We start from the raw sequence: 27,351 nt of genomic DNA, 5'->3' as shown, positions 1-27,351 counted from the left end.
ACCCAGGATAAGCTGTTAGCAGCAGCAGCACATCCAATTTCACTTCCTACAAGTGCAGGCCCAACTGCAGCTGGAGTTAGTCCATGAATTAAACATGGAAGAATTCAAAATATGGTCACAATATCCAGGTGAATCAGCTTCTTTCCCGATATTTTAACCCAAATGGGAAATCTCCCAGAAAGGCAATGCCACAGGGAAGGAAAATGAAAGGAAGAGCAGCAGATGGGAGAGGCAGAAAGGGGAGAAAAACTGAAATGATGGCAGAGGCATTTAGACAAATCAGGCAGTTAACAAAGCATGGAGCTAAAACTTGGAAGTTTCAAACAGAAAATACATTTTTACATTCTTTTTTTTGACTTGCAGATGATTTCCTACAGACAGCACTGGGTCCAGTGGTCAGATAAGCCTCAACCAAGGTGCTGTCCAGAACATCCTGCAGCTGATAGACTGGTCTGGGAACCATTTAATTATTGATCCAAGCAACTAAATAACGAGAATCAGATTGTAGAGCCTGAATGAGGAGCTGTGCAAACAGCAAATTCACCTGCTTTGCCAGCCGTTTGTGTTTTAAACCACTTACTGGGAATGATTCTTATGCAAGTCCACCACAGCTGAAGAAATTTCTAAAGGACTTCCAAGCTACATCATTTCGGAGGACAAAGTGAAAGGGAATTCACTAATGTTTCCAGACTAAAAGCAGACTTCTTTTTATAATGAAAAATTAGGCCACACTGACAAGGAGGTGGATAAATCTCTTTTCTCCTTCCCCTCAACCCTTGCTTGGAAGGTGTTCCTGCTGCCTGGTGATTCCTGCATGATCAGAGGGCAGACAGGTTTTCATCCCCAAAGAATTCCTGACCCTTTTGTCCACACTGCCACCAGCCTGGATGTGCCAGCATTTTCCATAGGCACCTTGTCCAGCAGGAACTGCACAGAGACCGCCAAACCTGTGCCCTTGGAGTCACCCAATGACCCAAACTGCATTCCTCCCTCTCAAATGTTTTTAAATCAGACTGACATAAACAGTGAAAATCAGTCTGTAATCAAGCTTTGCATAAACAGAAGGTTACTCTTGTTCTTTTCAAGCCCACATGGAAGTAAATGTTTAATATGTTCAGCGTTTCAAGAAAATTACTCCTCTTTCATTGGAAAAATCAGAGTTTCTATCATACATCTCTACAGTTAGGAAACCCAAAAAAGTTTCTGCAAATATGAAGCATAATAGAAATTATTAAAGACAACCAACTGCCCAGATTTAGCCTACTCAAAACCCCTGTATTTAAAACCAAACCAAACTGAACATGAACAAATCCAGTTTCCAAGCAATGGACTCGATTTCATTAAACCTCTGCTATCAAACAGCAGCATGTCAACCTGATTAAACTGGAACACAGTGCTTTTAGCATGTGATGGACTGACCAACTCGTGATTCTGGTTACTTCAAAGGAGAGAAAAAGGTCTCATGACCAGCCTGAGGAGAGTTATTCAGGGCAAGCAGTGTCTCAGTGCAAAAACAGTGTCTTGGAGCTAGACAGACTCTTTCAGGATGGAACACTATGAACAAACTTTCTTCCTTTTATTGCTTCCAGCTGATTCCCAGTTCTTGTTTAAAGCCCATCATTAAGCACTGGTGTGGGAGAAATGGAAAAGAAGATGAGGACAAGATAAGAGGCACCTTCGGAGATCTGCCTTCTCCGTTTTTATCCAAAGCAGCAGCAAACACAAAGAAACCCTCATTTTCTTCACAGATTAAATAAATGACAGCACGAGGAATTCCAGAATTTCATACTCACTCCATCATGGATGGTGGGATAGTACAGCAGTCCTGGATGGCAGTCAGGGGTGAGGTGAGGTGAGCAGTGTATGAGGCTTCCACTACCTGCTTGTTCCGATTCACGACGTCCAAGTAACGGTTGAATTTCTCACGGATTTTTTTTGCCAACTGAAAAAAGAGAAGAAAGCTTAAAATTAAGCCAGTTTCTCTGTATTACCCCATTCCTTAAGAACCAAGTAAAAGCTGAGTATGCTGAAGATAATAGTTGTCCAGTTTGCTCACTGTACTTTTATTTTGGTGGTTTAAGCACTGTAAAGTCAAGTAATCAATATTGGCCACGGGAAGGAGACCATACAAGAAGATAAAATTCATTTCTCATCTAGCAATGGGTGCTTCAACAGAGTTTTGCATGTGTGAAAAGTGTGACTTCCATCATATCAAGCTTCCCTTTCATTAGGAACTGACAGCTGGATGTGACACTGAGGTGCTCCAAGGCCTGACATGGATGGAGGCTAAAGCAGGCCACAAGTCAATTTAATGAGATTCTGTACATGGACACTTCAGGAAAGCCCAAATAAGGGTGTTAGAGAAGCTTTCACCTACACAACTTCTACTGCTCCAGCAGCAAAGAGCCAGCAGCAAATCTCCTGCTGATGGGAGCAACCTCAGCATCCAAGGAACCCCAAAGAACCCCAAATACTGCCATGAATATTTCTCTGTTCCTCAGCAGCCTCCTCAGTCAGGTGGATCTGTGCAGAAATATCTCAGCACTTCTTTCACGTAGATTTGGGCAAAATAAGCCATCCCAGACTTTGCTTTTCCGCTGTGTTGCCTGCTGCTTTCCTGGGAGGCTCCACAGGCTGAGCACTGCCTGAGTGACTTTCCTCATCGATCTAAAGCTCACTGTGCCTACTCACAGCCTACAACAGCTTCAGCTACAAACTGAAAAATCCCTAATTGATGTTGTAATATAGCAAGAAGAAAATAATGACAGAAGTCTCACACCGGTGAAATTCCTCCTGAAGCCTTTTATTGCCAGAGGCCCCTCTAAGGAAGGCAGTCCTTTTAAACCAGGACAAGGTTTAGAGGTTACACTATTCCTTGTAAGAGGCAATTTCTCTCCTTTCAGAAAGTGAAAACAAACACATTGTGGCCCCTCCCACACAATTCTCAGACCATTAAAAAAAAAAAAATCAGAGCGCCTCGCTTTGGAAATACCAAATTGGGTACTTCAGCCCTTCTTTTTAAATGCTTCTGAAAAAAATTAAAATAAAAGTAAAAATAATGAAGTCAAATTTTTGCCAGCAAGCACTTCCAAGCTGGTGGTGCCTGTGGCACCTCTGCCCTCTCTCCATGCCAGGCAGAGTCCCGGCACTGGGAAGGGTGCTGGTGCTGGCCAGGGCTGAGCCTGCTGGGACACATCCCAGGCTGCTGGAGTGACTGTGCTGCCACAGAAGAGCTCGCTTGTGTCCTTCATTAGGCACTTCACAACGAGCCTGACTAATGACTGCTGGGGAAAACGGGAAGGGGACAATCTGTGGCTGCTCTTGGAGTAACAGTAACCACAGTAAACACAGTTACCAGGAGGCATCAGGTTTTACAAGGAGCATTTACTCAGGCTTTCACTCCTCATCTTTCATCAAAGGAAGGAATTAACAAAATGGATCAGGCTTTTTTTTTTGCTCTGCACATTCTGCATCCCTTTCACACCAACCAATTATATATTTAATCGTCAGCCAGACACATCCCAAACGAAAGAATCGTCTCTAAGCAATAGACTGAGGTGTTGAATACTCAGAAATACTGGTTTGCATTTCTGCAAACTTCTCCAGAGCTAAATCAGCTCCTTAATCCACAGCACTCCTCTCCCCTGCTCCCTGCACACCCCAAACTCTACAGGGATGATTTAACAGTGCTGCTGGTTTTGTGTGCTGGGAAACACCCCTGGATTTTCCAGATCCCCTGGACTAACAAATGTCTCTCCTAACTCTTACCAACAGGCCATTTTGTCACGATTTCCTTGGCTATGTGAGGAACGAGGCCTCGCTGATAGCAGCACTGCTCGGCCCCCCTTGTTCCCAGGGAATGCTGCGGCTCCGTGACAGGTCTCTAAGGAGCACAGGTTTTAATAGCACCTCGCTCAAATGACTTGCAGAATTATACCTAATTAGTTCTGTGGAATGATTTATTGCCAAGGCACCAGAGGACTGCTAATGGGCTCCTCCATGTTAGACATGCAGCACTATTAAATTGCTCCCAGTTGTTACGATAATAAGCTGTTGGGGAGATCCTTTTCTGTTTCCCAGTAAACTTTCTTTTTGTCTGGCTGTTCCCCTCAAATGTGTTCTTTAGAAGTGAATTCTTCTGTGAGAATCCAGAATTCTTCTGGAGGGGCTCAAACAAACACAAACCAAATTTCCTAAATCAAAGCAGTCAGGTTTGGTGGGTACAAAGTTCTCTGCTCAGTTTGGGCAAATGAAATTCCAAGGTAAACCAGATACCTGAGCGTGAGATTTCTCTCTTGGTTTCCCTACCCGAAATCAGGAAGAGGGGAGAGAGCTGAAGTTTGCTGAGCATCATTAGCAGTCACAAAACTCTCACAGGCCCCAGAACAAAAGGCCTCTCTCTGGTTTGGAATCGGGGCTGCTCTCTGATAAATGAATGCTGTACAAGCCGAGGGCTCGGTGTTGATGAGTTTTCACCTTCTAGGTTGAACAATAAAAGCGCCCCACAGCCTTTGAATTTCACCCTGCTGTGCCGAGTCTAAAGATCTGACAAATCTGTTTTTCAGAAGATCCTGTACTTCAGAAGCTGACAAAAAGCAAATGCTTTGTTCCCAAACTGCGTCTCCCATGGAAAAACCTCGGAATGGCTCAAAGTCATTCCGTTATTTTTATGGAACGGGATCCAGCGCTTCAGTCGGGGCAGGGAGTCAAGTGCATGTCAGCAACGAGGGATATGAAGCCTCCCAGAGCTCCAGACACCATTCCCTGCCCACAGTTGGAAGAACTGACTTTGTCTAATCTAAAGAACTCTAAAAATATTGCCCTCTGATAGCAAGACAATGCTCCCAACAATCCAAACCACTTCAAAACCAGGGAACTCAAAGTCACCAAGGGCAAGATGATCCAAAAATAATTTTCCGTTGAACATTTCAAATGAATAAATGTTAAGAAACTGAGGGTAACACACCAATCAAGTACTAGAAACAAATGGTTCTAGTTCATCAAATTGAGAAGTATCACCCAGATGAAGCCTAACAAAACAAACTTTTTCTGCCATAGCTGGGCTTCACCGGAGCACAAAAATCCACAGCAGTGAGCAGGAATTCCAGCTCCCAGTGATTAAACCAACAGCAAGGAATAATCCCTCCTTCCCAAGCCCTCAGCACTGCCTGGTGTGCCCATGCCCTGTGCACACTCACATCATTCCCCTCAAACTTTATTCCCTTTGCAGGGTGATGCACTCGGCTGTGGAGCCTGTCACAGTAAAAGCTGCAGGCTTAAATCACCTTCTCCTCTTTCTAAATAAAAACCTGAAGTTTTTATCCAACACATACCCTGCTTTTTTTAACCTGCCTGGAGCTGGAGAGCTGCTGGATGCTGATGGATGCCAGACCCACACTGGTTGCAAAACCTCCAAAGTAGAGAAAGAATGAGAGATAACAAATAATGAAAGGACAGAACACTGAACTATGAAACCATCCTTACATAACTGTTAAGGCACTTTTAAGGCAAAATGGAAAACTGTGCCCCCAATCAGGCACAGAAAAGGGGCAGTGGGTACCAAGTGTGACAGACATTCCTGCTCCAACTCACCCATTTTAATGAAGACTGAAATAAATCTGGATACCTTGAGACTGACATAAAGTATTATTATCCCCAGGTCCATGCACAAAGTGCTCTTCACCTCATCTCAAAAACAACAGCAGGGGGAAGCCTCCTTGGGCATTTTTCAGATTTCTGTGTTTTCCCCTTCATTTTAATAAACAAAACAATAAGCAGTGAGTGCTCTCTGTGAACAATGCAGCCATTAGCCCTGTTTTCCCTGGATTTCCTCTGGCAGCTGACATGCAGCCAAAGCCCTTGGGTTTGCAGACAGGTTGGACTGTAACACCTGTTTCTATTACTGCAGCACCCCTGGGTAATTCACTTCAATTGTCACCATCTCCACTGACAACCTTTCATCACAACATCACTGAGCTCCTCTAATTTTCCCAGAGACATTTCCCTCATTTGCATCGTTCCCTTGAGCTTTTTTTTAAAGCTTCTTCCCCCTCAAAGCTCCACAGCTCTGAAGTCTCCCCTTTGCAGGGAGCTCGGAGGGAAAGCAGAGAGAGCTCCAAGGTTAGGTTTTATTTCTGGCTGTAGCTTGAAAGCCAAGGTATTTTTTTATGTTTCCAAGCCTGTATATAAAATATGCATCAGTGGGGTTGACAGGCAGGGATGCCAGGACGGACTCACAGCCAGGGATTTAACACTGTCAAGCTCCTTGGAAAGGATTGCTTACATATGGAAGAGCTGAGTTATAATTTTGAGGTTTAAATTCCCTCTGTAAACCAGAAAAATCTGGAAAAAACTACCTCTCTCCAACATCCACCAGGCATTCATCCTGCTGCTGTACCACAGCTGTGCATCCACAGAGTCCTACTCTAGAAAACTTTTAATGTTATTTATTTTTCATCTACGTTGCTCAAAGAAACCACGTGGTCCTGCATCAACCCTGAAGAGCACAGAGATGAGCAGGGACATGGCTCAAGGAAGGATCATAGAATCACCTCCAGCTCCATCCCACATCTCCCATTTAATGGATTCTAACCATTTGTGGACTCCTGGAATGCTTTGGGTTGGGAGGGACCTTAAAGCTCCTCCAGTGCCACCCCTGCCATGGGCAGGGACACCTTCCACTGTCCCAGGCTGCTCCAGCCTGGCCTTGGGCACTGCCAGGGATCCAGGGGCAGCCACAGCTGCTCTGGGCAACCTCTGCCAGGGCCTCCCCACCCTCACAGGGAAGGATTTCTCCCTAATGTCCCATCTAAACCTCCCCTCCTTCAACTTAAGTCCGTTCTCCCTTGTGGAAAGTTCCCATTCCTTCTTCTCTGGGTGACACTGAAAATACATTCTATTATTGCAGTCAGGATGCAGGAAACCACTTTCCAATGTGCATTTCGTCAAGGAAACCAGCGCTCATTTGAGGTTTTCTACTGGCCAGTACCTTTGGCAAAGCCTCGCAAGATTTATTCCAAGAAAGATGTTAAACAGGGTGCACAACAAAACCCAGAGAAAGGGCCACAATTCCTGAATCATTCTGGAAGTACATTAAACACACAATAATTGCCTTTTATTGTGAGGCTCACAATTCATCAACGTGTGTGAACACACCACTTTTCGCAGCCAGGGAACGTGTTGTGCTCGACAGCCAAATGTCATTTTTTCAGCATATTTCAGATCTATTTCCTCTCCGAAGACCTCTTTGCCCAGTCCAAAACCAACCAAACAAAAAATCCAACCCAACAGCAGCATGGTCTGAGCTTTTCAAGACTTCTCTCCTCAAAGCTGGTAAATCTCCTCCTGCTCAAGAGCATTTCACCCTCTCTCCTTCCTCTGTGGAGCCCAGATCCCTTCTCTCCACATCACAGAAAGCAGATGTCTGGCAGGATACTGAACACACACTGACTTCCTTGAAATCAGCTAATGCAGATTTTCCTCTCATAAAACTCCTCCTCTCCCACTTTATTTACATCACTAACTCACGCCACTGCATTCTCATATCCTACGGGAGTTCTCTGATATTGAAATAACTCACAGGGAAGGAATCCAAGTTATTTTTGGCCATTGCCAGCCAATTTTTAATAAATGATTCAAAGTAGAACAGGTTTTATCTGTCAGGTACAACAGTAATTCTATAACTGCAGACCTTACAAGTGCAACCAGTTCGATGCTGAGAGGTAAAACTGCTCCTTGTGTGGCACAGAGAAAGCCAAAGGTATTGAACAGTTAGGCCTGAAGGCCAACAGCTGGAATTTTTCCACTTTTTCAATAAACTGAGAGCCATTATTTACATGGTTTGGTACAAAAAACCCCACGACCCCCACAGCAATTCAGTGCTCTGCCAGAAAAAAATCCCAGCTGACATAAAACCCTCATTAATTGCCTTTGGATATCAGTTGCTAAGAAAATGTTAATGAATGACCAAAGCAGGAATGAGATTTCTCTGGCAGGGGATTTAATTTGCTTACATCTGTTTGCCTTTGCTCAAGATGATCCCACTGAATGTACTACTCTTACAAAATTCAGGTTCTATTGCTGGGGATTCATGAAGGCTAAAAGATCTGGTTATTAATGAAACAGAAGTGCTCAACTGTTCTTCCATCCACTTCACTGTAGAGCTTTTAACCACAGTAATTACACTTTAGCAGAGCCCCGTTTTCTCCCCTGACAGCTCCAAATCCATCACCCCACCTCCAGTGTTTGGACAGCTCTTTATATCCACTTGGGATGAACACAGACATCTGCTCTGGGAAACAAGGACTGTCTTTTCCTCAGCGGAGAATCCATAGTCAGGACTTCTTTGAAGTTTTAATCCAGTTTCTTGGTTTCCCAAAAACACTTTTGCCTTTTAAAAGCCATCTGATCTGTCTGATCCAGCCCACATGGCCCTTCTGTGGTGCACAGACCACCCAGGAATACTCCTGGAAATGCTGCCCTACACGACACAGAGCCAGAGAACCCGTCCTGAGGGATGTCAGGATGGTTTGGGATTGAAATTTTCAAAGTCAGGTGACAATTATACACTCTAATGGTCCCTTTGCTTGCAAGCACCCACCTGGGCATGCCTACAGGGAAGGGAAAGCCTCTGGAGAGCAACGGAGCTGGGAAGGGGCTGGAGCCCCAGGAGAGGCTGAGGGAGCTGGGAAGGGGCTGGAGCCGCGGGAGAGGCTGAGGGAGCTGGGAAGGGGCTGGAGCCGCGGGAGAGGCTGAGGGAGCTGGGAAGGGGCTGGAGCCCCAGGAGGATTCCTGAGGGAGCTGGGAAGGGGCTGGAGCCCCAGGAGAGGCTGAGGGAGCTGGGAAGGGGCTGGAGCCCCGGGAGAGGCTGAGGGAGCTGGGAAGGGGCTGGAGCCCCGGGAGAGGCTGAGGGAGCTGGGAAGGGGCTGGAGCCCCAGGGGAGGCTGAGGGAGCTGGAAAGGGGCTCAGGCTGGAGCAAAGGAGGCTCAGGGGGGACCTTGTGGCTCTGCACAAGTCCCTGACAGGAGGGGGCAGCCGGAGGGGTCGGGCTCTGCTGCCAGGGAACAGGGACAGGTTAGGAAAGGGGCCACAAATCCAGACAGAACTGAATTCCCTGAGCTCACTCTGCCAGTGGAGGTGGGAAGGGGTTTTGGACTCACCTGTTGAACTTCACTTTCTCCATTCGATATTTTCTCTGTGTACACGAAGGAGTTGAATATCCTCTGCAAGAAAAACCAGAAAGGATGTGTGAGAGGCTTTTTCGTCATAAGTGTCCCATGAAAGCAGCTCCAAAAAGTGGATGGGTGAGGAAATGGGGTCAGAGAAGGACCTGGGGAGTCTCCCAGTGCCAGGCTTCCCAAGGGGAATCATGTCTCCATGTGAGGATCTGCATGGAGAGGCTGACTTTGGGAAGTAAAGGCACAACAGGGCTTTTTTCCAAACATCTGTTTATTTACCAAACTGCCAGAAGGTGCTAAAAATAGTTCCACGTGCAAACTATCACCCTTCTCTTGCTAAACATTTAACCCAACATAACTACTTTTAAAAGTACTTGTTTCCAACTAAAACACAACAGGCTGGGAGCAAAATTTAAACAAATGTAGTATGTGGAAAACAGACAAGTGAGACCCAAGTTTGAACACATCCAGATCAACCTCATTAATGCCAAAAAAAACAACAACAAAAAAAAGTGTCAGAAGATAGGAGTGAGAGCTGTGTCCTCCCCTGGGAAAGCTTCCCACCAGTTCCCAGGGGGACAGGTGACAGCCACACTGCCATCCCTGTTACACACACAGAGGAAAAACCACTCAGCACCTCGTTAATATTCTGCTTCCAGACTGAAAAAGAAGATGGGAAGGATTTGGGGTTACACCAACAGCATCCCTAAAAAGTTTGCCTGATCACCTAAGTTTCTCTTCCCAGATTTCTCATTTCCAAGGGCAGCTTTCCCCTTGGGAACAGTGGGGCCTTCCCCACTGGAAAATGTCCAATATCCCTAAAATATTCCTTTGCTTTCTTAATCTTAATTGATACCACAACAAGTGGTGTCAATAGCTGTAATGGTAATAAATGGAGGTTATTCAGGCTGTTCAGACATTTCTCCAGGGGAGCTGCGATTTCACTGAAGGAATGGATCCCACATCTATCAGGGTTGAGTAGCACACATGACACTGCATCTGGCAAAGGACAGCGATTCCTAAAGACCTTGGATTGTATTATTAGCAATAACGATTGCAATTACTAAAAAGTCTAAATTTCATCCAAATCCTCTGCAGCCCACAGCTCCAAGAGTTTCTTTGGTGCAGGTTCAGCTGATTCCCTCCCAGCACAGCTACAAGGCAGCTATGACTGGCAAAACCAGCCTGGAAAATCCTTTGGTGTGCTCACCATCATCACTTCCCCTTATCCCTCTCCCTCCTGAGGACTTGAAGAATTTCAAAAATGTGAACTCTTCATTCTGAAGAAGCATTTGGAAGGGCAGCAATAAATCTCCTCGGTTTACAAGGCTCAGACAGCCAAGAAGGGGGGGGCAGGGGAGGGGAAAAAAAGGCATCTACCCTTAAAGGCTGCCTGTACATCGAGACTTCCTCTTCATCCAGACCTTTGTTTAAAGTTCTGCTTGGGTACTTTAACTCCAAACATGTTGGCTTATTTTTTTCCCTCCCTCATGAGATGAAAAGATAATTTAAACATCAGAAGAAAATACATTAAAGCATGTCATTTTGATGCAAAATGTTTTAAACGAATTGAATTTTTCTGTCCACGCAGCATTTAGTGTGCAGACATCAAAAGGAACGAGGAGGAAATAGACTGTCAGCTCCTGAAAATGGAGCTTTCTGTCCCTAACACAAAGCTGACCCTCTTTCCACCCTTTTCACACGTAGCCTGTTTATGAACTTGCAAAATAATGCCAGAGAACATCATCTATGGTTATGTAACAGTCACAGTGCTAGCACGAATTTATTTGGCTTGGTTTTTAACCTATTTTTACTTGATTTTGAATTAACTGATTTTTTTTTAAAATGCTCTGGTATATTCTGTTGTTTTAATTAAAAGCACTGCCATGGCAGAGAGAGGGGAGCAGGAGTTTCTCGGTCAAACTAAGCACAGATAATGAGTAAACCAACAGTAAAAATCGAGTAAGGATGGAGAATCCAACCCCGAGGCTACATGTGAACTGCTCAGCCCCTGCCTGGGTCTGGTCCCTACTCGGGATATCTGCTCCCCCTACTCAAGAATTCCTGTGCACAATTCCACCCCAGGGCAAAAACATCCTTAAGCTATTTTCACTAACTTAAAAAGTGACCTAACTTAAAGCAGCAAATCAGAGCTAAGTGGCAACCTCAAATGAAGCTGAGGGAGCTTCACGGCGCAGAGACAAAGTCAACCCCACACACAACCCCAGAAAAACAGTCTCAATATTTAGGAGAACTTGCCCTGCAGTGTACACAGCCCATTAGCATCTGTACTTTATTCTTCCCACCCCTCTGGTTTAATTGGATCTGTGGAGCAGATGGCAGCAGGCTCAGCTCCCTGCACAGAACAATCACACACGTGTTTAATGAGATGCTTGCCCGGGATTATTTGCCGTAACCCATCACCACTCGCTCTCCCAATGTGGGAAGGCTGTGCTGGCTCAGCATCCAGCCCTTCCCCACCTCAGCATCCAGCCTTTCCTCTGGCTCAGCATCCAGCCCTTCCCCAGCTCAGCATCCAGCCTTTCCTCTGGATCAGCATCCAGCCCTTCCCCACCTCAGCATCCAGCCTTTCCTCTGGATCAGCATCCAGCCTTTCCTCTGGCTCAGCATCCAGCCTTTCCTCTGGCTCAGCATCCAGCCCTTCCCCACCTCAGCATCCAGCCTTTCCCCACCTCAGCATCCAGCCTTTCCTCTGGCTCAGCATCCAGCCTTTCCTCTGGCTCAGCATCCAGCCTTTCCCCACCTCAGCATCCAGCCTTTCCTCTGGCTCAGCATCCAGCCTTTCCCCACCTCAGCATCCAGCCCTTCCCCACCTCAGCATCCAGCCCTTCCCCACCTCAGCATCCAGCCCTTCCCCACCTCAGCATCCAGCCTTTCCTCTGGCTCAGCATCCAGCCCTTCCCCACCTCAGCATCCAGCCCTTCCCCAGCTCAGCATCCAGCCCTTCCCCAGCTCAGCATCCAGCCCTTCCCCACCTCAGCATCCAGCCTTTCCTCTGGCTCAGCATCCAGCCCTTCCCCAGCTCAGCATCCAGCCTTTCCTCTGGCTCAGCATCCAGCCTTTTCCCTTGAGCTGCTCCTCCACCAGACACAGAATATCTCCATCCCCACCATCACATCCCACACCGCCCCAAACCCTCAAACACTATCTTATTTTCCTTCATTTGCCTTTGTATGCAGTAATTAACTGGGAAAAAACCCTTTTATTTTCACATCCAGGTGGAACTGTCCCAGCACTGTGATTGAAGAAATCCCTACTTTCCAACACTAAACAAACAGTGTTGGAGAGTTTGATTTATCCTGACACTTCCACAGCAGCGAGAGGACAAGTGGAAATGGCCTTAAGATGAGACAGGAGATTAAGATCAGATACCAGAACACTGGTTTTGGTTGCTCAGGGAGGTGATGGAGTCCCCATCCCTGGAGGTGTTCTGGATCTGGGAGATGGGGTTTCATGGTACCAGTAGTGGTACCACAGCTGGCCTTGACGACCTTAAAGGTCTCTTCCGAGCCTGATGATTCTCTAATTCTAACATTTTAAAGGTTATAATAATCTTTCTAAAGATTCTTTTGGAATTATTCAAACTTTGAAGAGCAAAGCACTTGCTTGGCTGTACCTGCAGCTCTCTGCTCAGGTTTAGCCTCAGTGCTGCTGCCAGGGGCTGAGCACAAAGCCCTGAGCCATTCCTGGGACCTCCAGCAACACCCGAATTCCGGGCACAGCATTCCTGCTCCTGCTCCTCCCCAGCCCTCCTGTTTGGCTACACAAACACCAGCCTAGGCAGAGAAAATCGTGGTATCTGCAGGGAGCACTGCAGGATTCCTGGTGATCCACGACAGCTCCTCAGGAAAGCTGGGAGATGTGTCCCTGTGAGCCTGCAGGGGATGCCCTGGATGGAGCCCTGAGGAAGCTTGGCTTGTTTTCCAAACACACATTTCCAAAGCATCAGACTCTTGCTTCCCTAAGCTCTTTAAGTACCTGGCTGGGTCAAAGCACTTGCAACTTCCTAGGAAATTCTTCCAAGGTATCTCCATATATCCTTTAATGACTTCCAACTGCCTGGCTTTTAGCTCTGACTCACAGGACAAATATTTGATAAGAGAGGTAAATCAGGAAGCAATGAGAGGATCCAGGAGCAGGGGGCTGGGACAGGGAAGATTTGGGCCTGGCACAGGTGGGGTCTGACAGTGATGGATGGGCCCAGCATCCAAACCACACCTCGGGGTAGGATGGAGTCAGGTTTCCCACCAACCCAGAGATAAGCTTGAGTTTAGCTTTGCTGTGTCCCCCCAAAAAAAAGGCTTAAGAGACTTTTATTCATTTCAAACTGAAGGCAACTCGGTTTTAAAACTGGGAGAAGACTCTAAGCCAAGCACAGCATAAAATGTAAAATATTAACTGGCTTGTTCCCTCAGTTCCTCGAGATTAAAATGTGCTGCAGGGAGAAAAACACTTCCAAAAGCCCAGTCTGACTGCCAGCACAGCATCAAAACAAGCAGAAAGAGCCACCACCCCCAAATCTCCAAGGTCCCCAACCAAACATGAGCACCAACTGCTCTGCAGAGCACTCAGCCATTTGCACATCACTTTATTTGCCAGACAAGACATGAATCCATCTGACAACAAAAATAACATTTTTTGAGACAAAGAGAATGAGGGAAAACAAACACAAGATTAGTAAAATAGCCACTAAGCTGTAAATATATTGAAGCTGCTTCACCATGTATACTACAAGCCATTTAAAAGAGAAAAAAAAAAAACATCTTTCAGCAGGTTTAGGGCATGGATTGCTGTTACCTGTCATATTTGGGTAAGGAATCAATGACAAAAATCACTAATATTTAAAAAGTTACATAGAACAATAAAATGTAGGCGTGTAAATATAGACAGATTTAGCTCAGCAGGGCTGTGATACTTTTTAAACTTCAAGCAGCCACTAACCAGGGTCTGGTTCCTACTTGAAAGGTTAATGTTTTAAAAAAGTGGTGAGCAAACAAATATCCATCAAATCCCTTTTCTGGTGGAACTCACCAGTGAGGTTGTTTTCAGGGAAACCTGTGGCTTCTGCCTGGCGTTTATTTTTGCAGCGTCTGAAGCCATCTCGTGTTCTGTTTTGTTACCATTTTCTAAAACCAAGGAACATTAAATAGAGGCTTCCCAGGAGATCAGGGACATGCTCCGTGTTTTCCTCCAAGAATTCACAATAAGGCATGGAAGGAGCTGAAGTAAATTGGAGGAAAACACAGGGAAAGGCAAATCCAGTGGGATGGGAGCACTGATGGCAGCAGCTACAGATGTGAAAGGAATATCCCAACACTACACTACAAACGCCTCTCTCTTCCTGTGGGCTCAAAAAAACCCCCATGTTTTCAGAAGGGATTTAATTAATTAATGCTCTTTCTCATTACAGCATTTGTGGAGCAGCAACAGACACCTGAATCAGAGAGAAAAGCGATGCTGAGCTCAGGTCAGTCAGTGCTTTGCAGGCTGTTGGAAATGATATCACTTTCCTAACTCATTTTTCCAGTTAATGCCTTTAATTCACTTTTCTAATCAATTGTTTTAATTAATCATAAGCAGTGTGATTTCCACTTTATGCTGTATGGGATTTCCAGCATGTAGCTTTCTTCTCAGACTGGTATTATTGGAATTTGATTGGAAAATAGCTGAAATTTGAAGTTTTGCTGAACTAAGCCTGATGAGCTTCAATGACCCTGAAACCTGGGCACCTAAAATGCAGATTTTATACCCCTTCAAGGAACTGCTGCAGAAAGCAGAAGGTAAATAAGAGCCTAACAAAGAAAACACAGCATATGCTGGAAACTCCCTGTCTGGGAAAAAGATATTAAAAAGACTGAAAAATGGTGACTAATTAGCATGAGAACTGAGAAATCAATAACCAGTAGAGGAGAGAATACTAATTAATAAAGAGAATGATAAGTTACAACCAATGAACATTGCAGGCTCATAACACACCTTTTGGGTGCACAAATCCCCCAATATTTAAGGTTTTAAGTGGGAAAACATCATCTCCCTTCCCATTTTTTCTCTTAATGAAGATTGCTCACCAAGTCCCTATTTAAGACTCAAGCTACCACTGCCTTCTGCCAGGTGCCCATCACATTTCTGCAGCACTGGAATATATTCTGGGCAACACAGGAGAACTGGGATTCAAATTTCATCTTAACTTGACAGCAAAAAGCATCTCAGCTAACATTTATATATCAGCTGCGGGCGGTAAAATCCCATGGGATCATTTCAGCCTCAGAGGGGAGATGGGGAATAGGCACAACACTGAAAAGGAGCAAAGGAGAGCACAATTCTTAAAAATTTGTTTCCTTGGGAAACTCCAAGCATTTGCAAGGAGAGAGAACTATGGAAAATGGAGTAAGTGCCAAAAAATGCAATCAGGAACCAGCAGGTTTTTTTTGTCTTCTTTTTCAAGGGACCAGAGAAGAGGAAGGGAAAAAGAGCGAGAGGGGAAAATACCCCAAGAAAATGAGTTCCACATGTTCAAGAGATTATTGATTTAGCCATTGTAACTTGACTAAGGTTATTCTCCTGACAATGTGTATGGCAGAAAAAAAGAAAGTCATGCTACCCAACCCTAAAACACAAAGCAGATGGGCTTCTCAATGGCATTGGATTTTTTATTCCTCATTCCAGCCTCTAGGATGGAAAACTTACAGTATTTCTGTGGGTTTTTTCAGGTCAAGAACATTTTGATCAGTGAACTGTTTTCACCTTGCTGCATTTTGTTGGTCCTTTTCCCTTTAAGAGAACCTAAAATTGAGCATTTAACAGGAGCAAAATTGACCTGAGCCTTCATTCTGTTGGGAGAACTCTGGGTTTCAGTTTTCCGGTTTGCTTTCAAACTCATGTCAAAATGACTAAAAATTGGGAAAAAATTTAAGCAGCAGCCCAAGACTTGTAAATAGTTGCAATCCTAGAGCCAGAAGGGCTTGATACCACTTTAGTGTAATCATTGTGCTTGTCCAATTTGGTCATGAATTCAATGTACAGCAAGTATGGAGAAAAAACATGGATCAATTGATGTAACATTCCAGCCAGGATTGTGTAATTTTACAGTAAAGTCAGGAAAAAAATCCCAAAGCACAAAGGGACAGACACACACCAAGAGATGTAATTTTGTTTCCTGATCACTTTTACATAATTAAGGCAGAGGCTGATGGGTTTTGCTTGGAGAAATGCTGCAGCACAGGAACACTACTTGAATCAGACAACAACAATACCCAAGCAGACAACCTTAAATCCAAGGATTTAAAGACCATAAATCACGGCACTGAACTTCTGTGCATGAAATAAATGGGCTGATGGCAACCTAATTACAGAGCTGTTTGCTTTAAGTGTCCAAGAGTATCATTTTTCAGGATCTCTCAGCAGGAACCATCAGCATCCACAGGATAAATATCCCAAAAGCCTTCCCTACAACCTCTCTGGAACGGGAGCTGTCTCCCAGTGCCTGCACTTGGAGAGACACCCACATTTAAAGGTTTAACAGACACTGCAGTCCATGTGCAGGTGCTTGCACCAAAACGCCCACACTTTTGTCAAGAGATAAATAAAGGGTGAGTAGGATCCTGAAGAGGACTGGCAGGACATAATTACCTTCCTGTGAGTCAGTGTTTGGAATAAAAACTACAAGGTTGCTCTCATTTATAGTATTAGTTGTATTAATAAGTACAAAAGTTTTAAGGTCATCTGTTTAAATATCTCATCTGCATCATTTTTATACGATGATTTGTATGTTGTTTATATTTGGTATGATCCCCACCCTTCCTTTTCTAAGCAGAAAGGAGTGGGAGCAAATCTGTGCAATTTTAAATTCTTAGGTTTAATCTCTCACTTGAAACTTAAAAGAACTTCAGAAAATACCTCCAGAAGATAAACACCTTGCATTATTTATATTAACGATTCCCTCCAACCTGGAGGTGAAGTTATTTTCAAATAACTGTTACATTTCAAAGTGACTCCAGACACAACAGGAGGGTGGCCTTACCAAGCAGGACCTCAGGAGGTCTTGTCCTACCTCAGCTGTTCTGCAGTTCCCTGGGGACACAAGGCCAGTCCCAGGGCTGTGACCCCACATTTAAAAGGGGGGGGGGTCAGTCACCAAACACTTCCAGAAGCAGAGGAGAGGCCATTTAAGCTGCACTCATCTGACCTTGGGATTTGAAATCCCCTGGGAGTCTCTGTGGGCTTCAGGAAACACCATTTTGCCACACTTCAGTGCTAATGAAAAGAGCATTACTCATCCACCAGCACTGGAAATGGATATTTTCCCCTCTGCTCCCAAAACAGGGCTGGAATGAACTCAAACAGTGAGCACAGTGATGGATCTGACAGCTTGGTATTCCATGAGCCAGAATTCCACCTGGAACCACCAACATCCTAAACACAGCAGCAGCAAACTTTGCCCTGCAGCCCCAAAAGTAACAGACAGGTGCAAAGTAGCAGCTAATTCCTGGGTAAATACAGCAAAGAAGGTAATCCCTGGAAGAAAGTGCTCAACCACTTCTCCAAGGAGCTGAGCTGTCCCACGGCATCCAGAGGTGCCCACAGCCACTAGGACTGTTCTTCCCTCGTTTCTTCAGGGAGCTGTGGGCCAGCCAAGTACCAAAACCTTGGGAGTGCTCGCTGGGAGCTGGCTGATTAACGTCTCCCTCGTGTTGAACTCGTTATCTCGGGACACAGGAGGAGGCAGAGCAGCCCGCAGAAAACAAATGTAATCTTCTGGAAAGAGCACAGCCATTAGATGTTATCAGTTTGCAAAAAAAATTAAAGATTGAGACTGGAGGAAGTTCATGATTTGAATTCTTACAGCACTTCAAAGCAATTTGTGCATGAATGCGAGCATTTAGTCTTCTAATTAAAAAAGGGAAAAAGCAAGCAAAATAGTAAGACATCATTTACATGAAAGAGGGGGGAGTAAAAAAAACCAAAAAATAACCAACAACCAAAACTCAAACAAAACCTCCAGTGTTAATCAAGCACAGAGTGGATTCCAACCCAGAAAAGGGAGAGAAAGCGCCAGATTTAATGAGGGAAAGCGTTGGAGAGGAGCAGAACTCGCCTCAGTGCTTTCTGCAGCACTCCTGCCAAGCCATCCCACAGGAATTTCTACATCCAGCCTTTGGGAGCAAAAACTCATCAGATGTTGTGCAAAGCAGGGCCCTTTATTCCTGCCCCCTCACTGTTTTCCAAACAAGCCAAGGGTTGGGGCTCCGGGGTCCTGGCTCTGGGTCCCACAGGATGGGATGGTCCCACCACAGCAGGGATGGAGAGAATTTTTCTGAAATATCGTTTACCCTAAATAAAGATAATGATCCCAGCCTTCTAAAAATGAGCTGTCCTGAAATGATTATAAATAAATTTACCTTTCAAACACTGAGCAGCAAGAAGTTACACTCAACTCCAGCTTCAAAATCAGACTGTGCTCTTCTGAGGAGCTGTGATTAACAACCCTGAATGATTTCTGTGTCTGAAAATCGATGCCTCAAATTAGCAGCTGAAATTTGTAAGAACTGCACCTCCCCAAAATCTCCCTAAAGGCATTTCACCTGTGCAAACACAACCCCTCAGGTTACAATGCAGGACTTTTTCAGTTTCCACTCAGGCATCTCCTCCTTAGCCAGGGGAGGAGCTTTTTGCAGCTATTTCAGTGCCAGGGATGCTCCTGGCTCCACATTCCCGTGAATTCAAGCCATGCATCCTTGGAGTCACTGCAGGAGGAGAGTTCTGCTGGGTTATCCCAGACTTCCCACTGCTTATCCTCAAGTTTTCAAGGGAGAAATGCACTATCTGCAGCTTCAGCTCTGCTTGGAAAAACTGCCCATTTTGGGGCTTTTTATAAGGTCAGTGTTACTAATCAAAGACACAGGAAAACGTGGGAGAAAAAACACAATGCAAAAGAGCTGCAGAGCAGAGAGAACAGAGGAAAAAGAAACCAGCTTTCAGGATGTTTAGAAACAGCCTGGGTTCTTTTGGAAGATTGTTTTTTCCTCTATTCTGAGTTGTTTTTACCTCCCCAGTGCAACCTTCCAAGTCCAGGAACAGACTGGACTGCAAACTGCACAATCCCAGCTGTGGAGGATGGAATTGATACCTCAAATTGATATCAGATTCATGTTTTGCAAACCTAAATCACACCAGATCCTGCTACAGGCACAGCCCTGGGACCCTGCCCATCCACACAGTAAATTGTCATTTCTGGCCAACAGAGCAAAACATCACGAGGATAGACAACAGAATGTGGGAGCAGATTTCCACTGTAAAAAGGGAATTTAAACTGGAGGGAACCAGCTTTTCAGAAAAAAAAAACCAACCCAGGAAGTTGACAGTGGTAGCATTAATTCCTTTCCTGATGTGATGTCATTGCCAGTTGGGTTGTTCCTATTAAAAAGATCAAAAAGGCCTCATGTGCACACACATTGTTAAAATTCAAGCAGTGACAGAGGCAATTACTATTTTTCATTCCCTCTATAAATATTATTACAAGCTGCTTTTTCACAAAACATTTACAAACCACGAAGCAAATCCAGTGCTCCCGGTAAATGAACACAATTAAACCAATTTCTCTTTCAAAACATGAGAGAATTACTTGACCTCTCTTTTAATCTCGAGTCATGCTTAACTTTGTCTAAATAAAATATTTTGGAATCTCTGGAGAAAAGGCTGCTCATTTACTCCAAACAAATCTCTGCTGTGATTTCCTTCAGTGGTCTTCTTTGAGAAGCACTTGTGCTGATCATGGGTAGTGTCATCTTCATTAAAGATAATCAAGAATCCCTAGGCAGATATTTGCACTTGAAATTAGATGTTTCATAACATTTCAATATTTTCTAACATCCGTTCATATTTAATTCTTGAGGATGCTTCAGTGCACAGGAAATACGGATCAGTCCAAGCAGTTTTCCAACTAGAAATCGTTTGGAGCAAGAGGCCAACAGGACTGAGTGGCAAACCTGAAATTGAATTAAGGATTTAAGGCTCGATAGAGACCACCTCTAGCTCAGCAACTAAATAAATTCCCTTTCTTTTGCCTTTCTGTGCAATTATCTGTGTGTTGCACATCTGTCTGAACACGCAGGAACGACACCATAATCCACTTTGGGCTCGGGATTAGCGAGTTCAGGCTCCAAGGAGAAATAAAGGCATTAACACTACTTTGAATGGAGAATGGAAGTAGATTAATGCTACTCAGGGAATGAATATTCCTGTTGTCTCACAGTTACTCCTACAGTGGTAGCAGGATTTGACTGGCAGGAAGTGAAGGGGGGAAAATAAGATTTAATGGGCTGAAAAATTTTCATTACACTGATAGTGATAATTTATCTTCACAAATTAATGAATAAATTTCAACTTTAATAAATTGCTGATACACAGGAATTAACTTCAGCTCTCTGTTTCAGCATGGAATCTGTATTTTAATTTCCAAAAGCTTTCCATGTGTGTTTTCACAAGGCAGTTTTTGCACTGGGAACTGACAGACACTGGAACAGCCCAAAACTCCTGTCTCACCTCCCCAGCTGGACTTTTATTCTGTTTTTTTCACTCCTAACAAGGACACAAACACAAGGTTCCAAAATCAAAAGCATCAGGCAGTATAAAAGTTCAAAACATTCCAAAAACTGATGTCCATCCCCAAACACAGAGGACAAAAATGAAGTAAGGGTGTGAATTTCTGGGTTAGAACAAATTCACCGAATACTGAATTTCTTAAAATGAGACATTAAGTTATGAAAATTCTGAGAGCTGTGAGAGGCAAAATCCTTTCTCCAGTGTCTCATAACACATTAAATCAGGGTTATAAATTATGGGATGTGCTCCTGTTTCTCACTTGCAAACAAATGAAGAATAAGTGGCAATATGAAGCAGCTGCCTGGATCTCACTGTGTATAAGTGGTAAGAATTTAAGCCAAATTTGAAGTAAAAATGACCAAGTAACCATTACCACCAATTCCCACTGTCTTTCCCACATTTCCTGGCTCTGCAGCCCCTCATCCCCACGTACCAGACTTGGCTCCCTCCTCCATGTGCTCCCACTTTCATCCACAAAACGTTTCCAGTCCGAGCATTAGCTCACGGAAATGTAAATTTTCCAGGCAGAAAAGGTCCCACGGTGTGTTTGGGTTTACTCTGCTCCACATGTTCAGAATTACGAGCAGGTGACCTCTGCATCAACCTAAAAAACATGGAATGCCAACCAAATCCTCCCCAAACACCAAGTCAGGGATTAATAAATGATAATTACTGAATTTTAGGACAGTTTAGGAGTGCATTCTGATTGATAAACACTGCGATCACTAATTGCTTGTGTTAATTGGATATTTTTAAATATATTTGCATCCAATTTCCACCATTATTAACCACAAGCTACTATTGCTATAAAAGTGATTGGATCCCCTCATTTAAATAACCAAAAACTCCCACAATGAAGCTATAAAATGCATAAAGTATAGAAGAAGTGGGGAAATGAGGTTCCTGAATTAATTTTGATGTGCTCCTTGTGGAGAGAGGGGATTAAACGAGACAAACAGTTTCTACACTGTCAACGCCATTTTAAGTTCACAAGTTGCAAAATGAGTTTTGCTTTCAGAGTTTGACATATCCTGATCAAGCACTAAAAGTGCCCTGAAAGGCAACAACAAAACAAACCCAGACAAAACAACAAAACCCAACCTGTAAGATTCAACTGCTGACAAAGCCCTAATAAAACCACACATATTGGTTTAAAAAAAACCCCCAAAGCTGCATTTAACACACCCCCCCTATTAATCAGCTATTGTTCCACCTGTTCTGAAGATTCATTTTACATTGATTTTACACGCCTGCATTAAAAAAACCCAATGCTTTCTTTGATATTCATAGAACCCCAGCATGGTTTGGGGTGGAACAGACCTTGAAGCTCATCCAGTTCCACCCCATGCCTTGGGCAGGGACAGCTTCCACCAGTCCAGGTTGCTCCAAGCCCCGTATTCAGGAGGTAAAACCCAGACTATTTCATTCAGTTTGAAGTATGAAGATGAAATATTCTGCATGGAAACTTCAAGAGGAGAAATCAACGCATGGGAATAGCGCTGAGCAGCTGGAAACACTTCCAGGACCAACAGAGAGCTCACAAGTTCTGCATTTTAGACTTTTCCTACAACTTTCCCATCCAGGTATTCAAAACTTCACAGAAAAGCCAAGGAATCCCACACAAAGTGACAAGAAACGCATCAGACAAAGACCTGTGACACCCCCAGGTGCTGCAGGAGGAGCAACCACCACCACTTGACTCAGAAACTGCAGCCTCAGCAGTCACAGCTCATTCCAGAACTCAGCTTCACAGGATTCCTTCAGGATTTATCCCTCGAATCAAGAACAGACTTGAGATTCACACCATTTTTAAAAAAAAGGTCCTCATGCCAAGTATTTCACTCTATTTTAACTATTTATCCCCTTTGCCATGCCTTGGAAGATTGCTGGTCACCACAGGGGTTACAGGGAGGTTAACACCCTACCAGAAGGGGCTCCTCAGGTTTAAATTTATCCACCAAAAAGAGAAATTCCTACCTTCTCCTTCTCCACAGGGGCATTTTTAACACACATTTGTAGAGGAGGAGCCACAGCCACGGTCAGATGTGAGGAGTCCACGAGCTGCAGCTCATCTGAGAGCAGACGAGCTGAAAACAGCCTCCAACCACTCATTTTTTTGGAGTAGAAATTTACTGACCAAAGGAAAAACACAAAAAGAAGACCAAATTGCCATTTTCTTGCCTAGACAGAACCAAAACCCAGCACCACATCTCACAGAACAAGAGGTTCTGCTCAGATTTTATAATCCCATTATTTATTACCACATTTGTTCCAGCAGATTTTTATTTTAAAAACAAGTTCTGCCCCCCCCCCCCCCCCCCCCCCCCCCGCCACATTTAGGCTTTCAAAGACTCTTAATTTTCCTTTCAGTGAGGTATTACTGTATTTCCTTGCCCTTGGAGAGTTTTATCTGGGATTATACACATGTACCAAAACACAGCTGTTCCACTTCTTGGCTCCTTTATTTATTTCCCAGAGAAAAACCTGCCTCTATCAGGCACCCAATTAGCTGCTCACTATCAAAAGGCTGCTTGGGCCTTTCATCTGCTTGAAAACTGGATTCAAGTGAGAGGGTGTCATGGAAACTGTGGCTGGGGTCATTTCCTGTTGCAATTTTTCAGTCACCAAAAATAAAATAGCAATAACAATAATAGAGGGTTTTTTTCTGATTTAAAAAAAAGAGTATTTGTTATCCCAAACAAATAGCAGCTGTGTGAAAAGGAAAATTATATTGTTTTTCATGAGAAATCTTCATCTGACAAAGCAGAAACTGATTTCTATTCAATGTTCAACTCTCTCCTAAAAAACTGAAGATCACACATGCAGAACACAAAACTTTCAGCAAATATGCAGTGAAATTAATGAAGAATTTAAAATTAAAAGCCCAGCTCACTGTACTACCACAGAGTGTGTGTTTCTCTAAATATTTCACTGAGCAAGTAGGATAGAAAATTATAGATAATTATACAGGAGATTCTAGCTAATGAGCTAAGGACAGTACTCCAAATTAAAAAAAAAAAAATAAAAATGGGAAAGTTCATGAACTAGGGAGCTTTTTATCCTTCAGATGAGTCATAAATAGAGGTAATCAAAAATTTAAAAAAATAAGAATACCTTAGTCCTTTGCCAGATTTTGTTGTGTTTTGATTAAAAAGATAAGGGAGAGGAGAAAACAATACCATAAATTTGCACCTGTTCCCAGATAACGGAGTTTTTTAAACACAGAGTTAAGTGGGGGGATAACAGGGAAATGCAAATAACTCCTCTTAGAGAGGAATTGAATCAAGGATCTGACTTCTGCGAGAGCTTTTCTCTGGTGAGAGGACATTGAGGAATACCTGGAACACATCCATTTATGAGCACACCTGGAAAGGTCCTCATTTGGTTTATCCAGAAAATGCTCCAAGTTCACTTGGCAAAAAGGCCTTGAGTGCTTTGTCTCCAAAAGCTTCTTCCAATTATTCCAATGGAATTCTCACTCAGCTCAATGACATCAATGCAGAACATCTTGGTTGATCCTGAGACAAGAAGTGCTTTCAAGTCCCAGAAGAACAGAGCCCAGCCCACTGCCTTTCACCCCCTTCCCATTCACCGCGGCCACGCACGTTCCTCTGGCAGCATTTTCCAACTGAATTCCCTTCCAAGCCCTTTGAAGGCACCTGGGTGTAGCCCAGCCCTTGGCTTTTGCCCTCAGCCACCATACAACCAACAGCTCTGCCCTTGGAGAAGCTGCAGACGCTCAACTCCAGCCAGACAGAACAACTTTGGCTCTCTCTTGGCATGACGGAGTCTCCAGCGTGGCCACACACAGATCAGATGGAGACAGACAGCTGGTGCCCCAGGCAAGGAGCAAGGTGAGCTTCACCGCAGGCATTGCTGGGATCCACGCACATCTGGCTGGAGCTACCCAAGCACAGGCAGCCCCCAGCTCGTCCTCACCAGGATGTTTTCTTGGGAACACGTGAGCAGTGTTTGCACACCAACAGGGGACACCAACCTTTCCCGCCAGGGACACACCACAGGAGGCTCAGGGTGGTCATCAGCAGAAATTTCTTCCTGGAAAGGCTGGTCAAGCATTGGAACTGCCCAGGGAGGTTTGGAGTGCCCATCCCTGGCGGTGCCCAAGGAACTCCTGGATGTGCCTGGGGACAAGGTGGGGATCAGGCACAGCTCGGACGTGATGGGCTGGGAGGGATTTTCCAACCTTAATTATTCTGGGATCTGACCAAACTAGAAACCCTACTCCAATCACATCTATCCAATTTCTAATTTAATTAAATGTGTGGATTTGCTTGTGTATGTTCCCCCACCCCTTTTTTTTTTTCCTTTTCTTTTGGTTAATAATCTTCTTTTCCTTCACCTTTATTCAGTCATTTCCAAACCAGAATAGATTTCCCAAGGTTCTCCCAGGAGCTGAAGCTCTCTCTGCTTGCAAACCCACAGAGCACCACGTGAATGAGTAACAATGCAAAAGGAGACATCTTTATCAGACAACTCCAAGACTTTTTTTCCTGAAGTTTTGCTCTTTTTGTTAATGGAAAGTTAAATATATATCCACTAAATTCTTGTTCTTGTGAAGATTATTGCCAGGTCAAACTGAACATATCCATGACCTTGAAGCCTTATGTTTTGAGGAAGAAAGGTAAGGTTAGAAAAGTTTTTTAAGACCCACAGACAGGAAACAAAATGTAGCTGAGAGATTAAACAGAAGACGAAAGACAACATCAAATCTCAGTTTAAAAAAATAATAAACACGTCAAATGCTGTTGTGGTAAGTGGCCATTACAGACAAACCTGACATAAAGGAACTGAGAAAAGTTGTCCCAGTGTCCCCAGGTGTGGATGCTGCTGTTGCTGCCACAATCCCGGCTGAGCTTCCCGGGAAGGCCGAGGTCATTGGGAATGCAAAGCCCCAGCTGGGGTAGGAGGAACTGGAGTGTTCAGTGCCCCCCAGCCAGAGCCCTCCCCCACTCCCATCCTGCTCCCCATTATTCTCCACTCAAGCTGAAAGCCACAAGGGCTTTTCCTCGGCCGCTCCGTGTCAGCCAGACTTGGGAAGCTCCGCAGGAATTGCTGAGGGATCCAGGAAGGCACAAAAGCCTCCTGCCACAAAGAGCCCTTTCATGTGGCCGTGTGTCCATTAAACACATCCTGGTAATGTGCATATGTTCTATAAAGTGATTATCAAGTGAAGGCTCAGTCACTAACTCAGCTGCACAATAAGATTTTTAAGTCTGTCACTGGAAAACCAGGATTTGAAGTGAGGAGCTGGCAATGCTGCACAGCTCCTCTGAGTAACACTCAGATAGGCCTGGTACCCACTACAACCGCTGAATGTGGATTTTCCATGTCTTAATGCTTTCATTTCTTTATTTGGTGACACTCAGGCACCTCACACTGTTCAGGAAAACATGGAAAGGAGGATTCAAGCCCTGACAGTGTTCCTGCACCAAACATGATGCTCTCAGGACACTGGAATCGCTGCTCTGGCAGGTTGGAAACAGAAAGTTAATAAATAATCAAACAATAGAAATAATAGATCAGATCTTGCTGTTACGCCATGGATCAGGATGAACTGGTGAGCTGCCACTCCTGCTCTTATCAACACCAAAGCAGTACACAGCCACTTCATCCTCTTCCTCCATCTTTTCCCTCCCTTTCCTTTTCCCACAGGGGCTCAGCATTTCCCGAGATTTTGGATAACTAAGATAGGTAAAGACTCCTGCCAGCTCTGTGGGAAAGCACGTTATCTTCTGTCCACCAAAAGGAAAAAAAAGTTTTTAAAAAGTAATTTAAAAAAAAAAAATCTTTTTTCTTTCTACATCATCAAAGCAAACCAGAAGTTGGGAACACTCCCCAGTGTGGGTGTGGCTGTGGGCCAGCTCTGCATTCCGGCCTGTGCAAACCACAGCCTTGCTATAGCAAGGTTTCCATATTTTAAATATATTTTTAGACTTAGGGCCTGATGCTGACACTGGCTCTAACTTCATTTCTGAGCAAGGATCCCAAACAGGCTGTGAATCTATTTTCAGGATTAAAAGGAAATGTTGTCAACCAGCAGCAGCAAAACTCCAGTCCAGCTCCTCATGGGACATGGAGTAAGAGCGGGTGGTTGCAGAACTGCTGGGGTTTGTCATGCAAACCATTATCAGGTGTGCACTTCACCCATCCAGATTCCTTCCAGGAATAGAGAATTCCAGACTGGTTTGGGTTGGAAGGTCCTTAAAGGTCATCTCATTCCACTCTCTGCCATGGCAGGGACACCTCCCACTGTCCCAGGCTGCTCCCAGCCCCAATGTCCAGCCTGGCCTTGGGCACTGCCAGGGATCCAGGGGCAGCCCCAGCTGCTCTGGGCACCCTGTGCCAGGGCCTGCCCACCCTCCCAGGGAACAATTCCTGCCCAATATCCCATCCAGCCCTGCTCTCTTTCAGCTTCAAGCCATTCCCCCTTCTCCTGTCCTCCATGCCCACATCAAAAGTCCCTCATGGATATCTTCCATCAAGCACAAAATCCCAGGGGACCTGTTGCCATCACATTCTTTATTCCCTGTAC

The 27,351-nt window shown here is 44.5% G+C and overlaps 1 protein-coding gene across 5 annotated transcripts in view; it reads right to left on the bottom strand.

Annotated features, from left to right (window-relative positions):
• The window catches only part of CACHD1 (cache domain containing 1), a 90,784-nt gene that overhangs the window by 52,174 nt on the left and 11,259 nt on the right, over positions 1-27,351 (bottom strand). For all 5 annotated transcript variants that reach the window (XM_032117513.1, XM_032117510.1, XM_032117511.1 and 2 more), the window contains exons 2-3: positions 9,159-9,221; positions 1,794-1,942 (exon numbers count right to left, since the gene is read on the bottom strand). In XM_032117513.1, coding sequence (XP_031973404.1) covers positions 1,794-1,942; positions 9,159-9,221 — 212 coding nt within the window. The remainder of the gene's footprint in view (positions 1-1,793; positions 1,943-9,158; positions 9,222-27,351) is intronic.

Source organism: Corvus moneduloides, chromosome 9 (assembly GCF_009650955.1).
Source record: "Corvus moneduloides isolate bCorMon1 chromosome 9, bCorMon1.pri, whole genome shotgun sequence".
NCBI lineage: Eukaryota > Metazoa > Chordata > Aves > Passeriformes > Corvidae > Corvus > Corvus moneduloides.
This window is presented reverse-complemented; position numbering and strand designations above follow the sequence as displayed.